This window comes from Oratosquilla oratoria, chromosome 41, assembly GCF_046742065.1.
Source record: "Oratosquilla oratoria isolate Oo_2021 chromosome 41, ASM4674206v1, whole genome shotgun sequence".
Taxonomy (NCBI): Eukaryota; Metazoa; Arthropoda; class Malacostraca; order Stomatopoda; family Squillidae; genus Oratosquilla; species Oratosquilla oratoria.
The window spans coordinates 10,907,455-10,909,799 of record NC_134817.1 but is presented as its reverse complement, the minus strand read 5'-3'; the positions used below and the strand labels follow the sequence as shown (position 1 = coordinate 10,909,799).

Sequence of the window (2,345 nt, the reverse complement as noted above, 5' to 3'; positions counted from 1 at the left end):
CGTGGGCTGCCCTGTCCTCCTGCTGGGGGAGTCTGAGTCGGCACACATCCTTAAGGAGGCAGACGCTCTTTTTCCAGCCACCTGGGTCCTTCCCTTCGCCATGCAGGTCTTCAGCGAACCCCCGCGACTCCAGAAGTCCGAGGTTCTCTTGTTCCAATACAGGCCCCACGACGACAAACCCACCACGGGGTTCATGCCTGAGGTCCCGGAACTCGACCCGACGGAGGGCGTGGTCAACGCCTCCCTGAAGCTTCTGTCGGGTGGTCGCCGTACCTGGCGAGGGAACTATGTGGTCGCGGCCGCGGTCCCTGTGAGCTCAATCCTCGGAAGCGTCCGCCTCGTGGGGTTCTCCGACGGGTGGCTCCCGCTTCTGCAGTACGACCTCACGCCCACAGGCCTTCGAAGGCGTCTGTACCACGAGCTCTTCCTCAAGCGTCGCCTTCTGACGCCGTTGCTCCCGATGGGGAAGAAGAAGAGATCGGCCTGCCGGCTGGTGGTCCGGTACGTTGAGGAACTAACAGGGAGGAGGCGGATGCACGAGGCTGTGCTGGATGGGACTCTCCCCGATCTGGTTGTGCCAGCCGAGAGAGGAGCCCAGGTCCACCTCGACTGCCCGGACCAGCACACCGACCTTCAGTGCCGAGGGCCAGGGACCTCTTGGGGAGCCGTCAGATGCCAAGGGTCTCTTCAGGGGAAGCATAGGTTCCTCCACGACTGCCACGGTTCGGTCGGTGTCCGGATAGCGGCTTCCCACGGGTGCAGCGCGGCCCGGGGGCTCCGCTGCCGGAAGGAGGCGTCCCTCGGGTGCCTGCTCTCGGGGCTTTGCGGGTCTCTGCTCACCTCGAGCAGACCTGTGTACGAGTGTGGAGGGATCACGTTAGATTCGCTCGAATAGAGAGTTCGTGGAAGAGTGCTGTGAAAAGATCTGTCAAGAGACGATGTCGTAAAGGAGTGTTGTTTCTTCGTCCTTCCCCCCCCCCCCTCCACCACTTATTTTTTTCCTGGGTTCTTTGACTTCTTGTAATATTTTGGCTGTTCTTATGAAACACACGCGCGCGTACACACACACACACACACACATACACACACACACACACACACACACACACACACACACACACACACACACACACACACACACACACACACACACACACACACACAGAGCATCTTCCACCTCTTCACCCTTCACCTCTTCTCTTATTCTGCAACTGTCTCTCATAACTGTTTACCATTCTTCAGCCGATCCGAAGATTTTCATTTTTTTTTTCCTCGCAGCTCGGGTTTTCCGGTACATTTGATATCTTTGAGTAACAACGGACCAGAAAAGGTTATACAAAGAGTCTACTGTGCACTAGGGCTGAAATAATTTCAGCATCGCTTCGCTGCGAGGTGTTACTCCAACTCTCGTAGGCGGGGAGTTGGTGCGTGTGGGTGTAAGGTCACAGTATTACCCATAGATCGATCATGTGAGCTCTGAGTTCTCATCCGGGAGGTTAATAACTGTCGATCACGAGAAACGTGATCCAAGACCAAGGTGAATGGTTACACACACACACACACACACGCACACACACACACCACACACGCACACACACACACACACACACACACACACACGCACACACACACACACACACACACACACACACGCATGCACACGCAAACGCGCAGACACACGCAAACACGCACACACACACACACACACACACGCGCGTGCGCGCACACCTCCTTTTGTTCCTTTCTTGAGCTCATTCGGTTGCTGTAGTTTCCAGTGTTTTCTCGAGTGTTAAGAGTTTTTCTAGTTTGTCTTCCTCGTGTTTTCTCACTTTCATGTCTTGTGTGTTTTCTTGCTTGTGTTTTGTATTTTCTCACTTGTGTCTTGTATTTTCTCATCTGTATGTCTTGTATTTTTTCACTTGCATGTCCTGTATTTTCTCACTTGTATGTCCTGTATTTTCTCACTTGTATGTCCTGTATTTTCTCACTTGTATGTCCTGTATTTTCTCACTTGTATGTCCTGTATTTTCTCACTTGTATGTCCTGTATTTTCTCACTTGTATGTCCTGTATTTTCTCACTTGTATGTCCTGTATTTTCTCATTTGTTTTGTATTTTTCGTCTATATATCTTGTATTTTCTCATGTTTGGTATTTTCTCGTCTATGTCTTGTATCTTCCCACTTTGTCTTGTGTGTATTCTCATTAATGCCTTAAGTGTAATTTTTGGCTTTTATGTTTTGCATCGTATAATACAAATTGTGTTTTTTTTTCGTTCGTCCTTGTGTATTTTTTTTGCTCGTCTTTGTGTGTTTTTTCGTTCGTCCTTGTGTATCTTTTTGCTCGT

General features: G+C 50.7%; 1 protein-coding gene across 1 annotated transcript in view; it reads left to right on the top strand.

The window, feature by feature from the left end:
- Nucleotides 1–1,571, top strand: part of LOC143020960 (uncharacterized) — a 10,674-nt gene extending 9,103 nt beyond the window's left edge. The window contains exon 7 of the mRNA XM_076177996.1: nucleotides 1–1,571. This exon is cut by the window's left edge and continues 74 nt beyond it. Coding sequence (XP_076034111.1) covers nucleotides 1–895 — 895 coding nt within the window. The 3' untranslated portion in view covers nucleotides 896–1,571.
- Nucleotides 1,572–2,345: the final 774 nt, after the last annotated feature.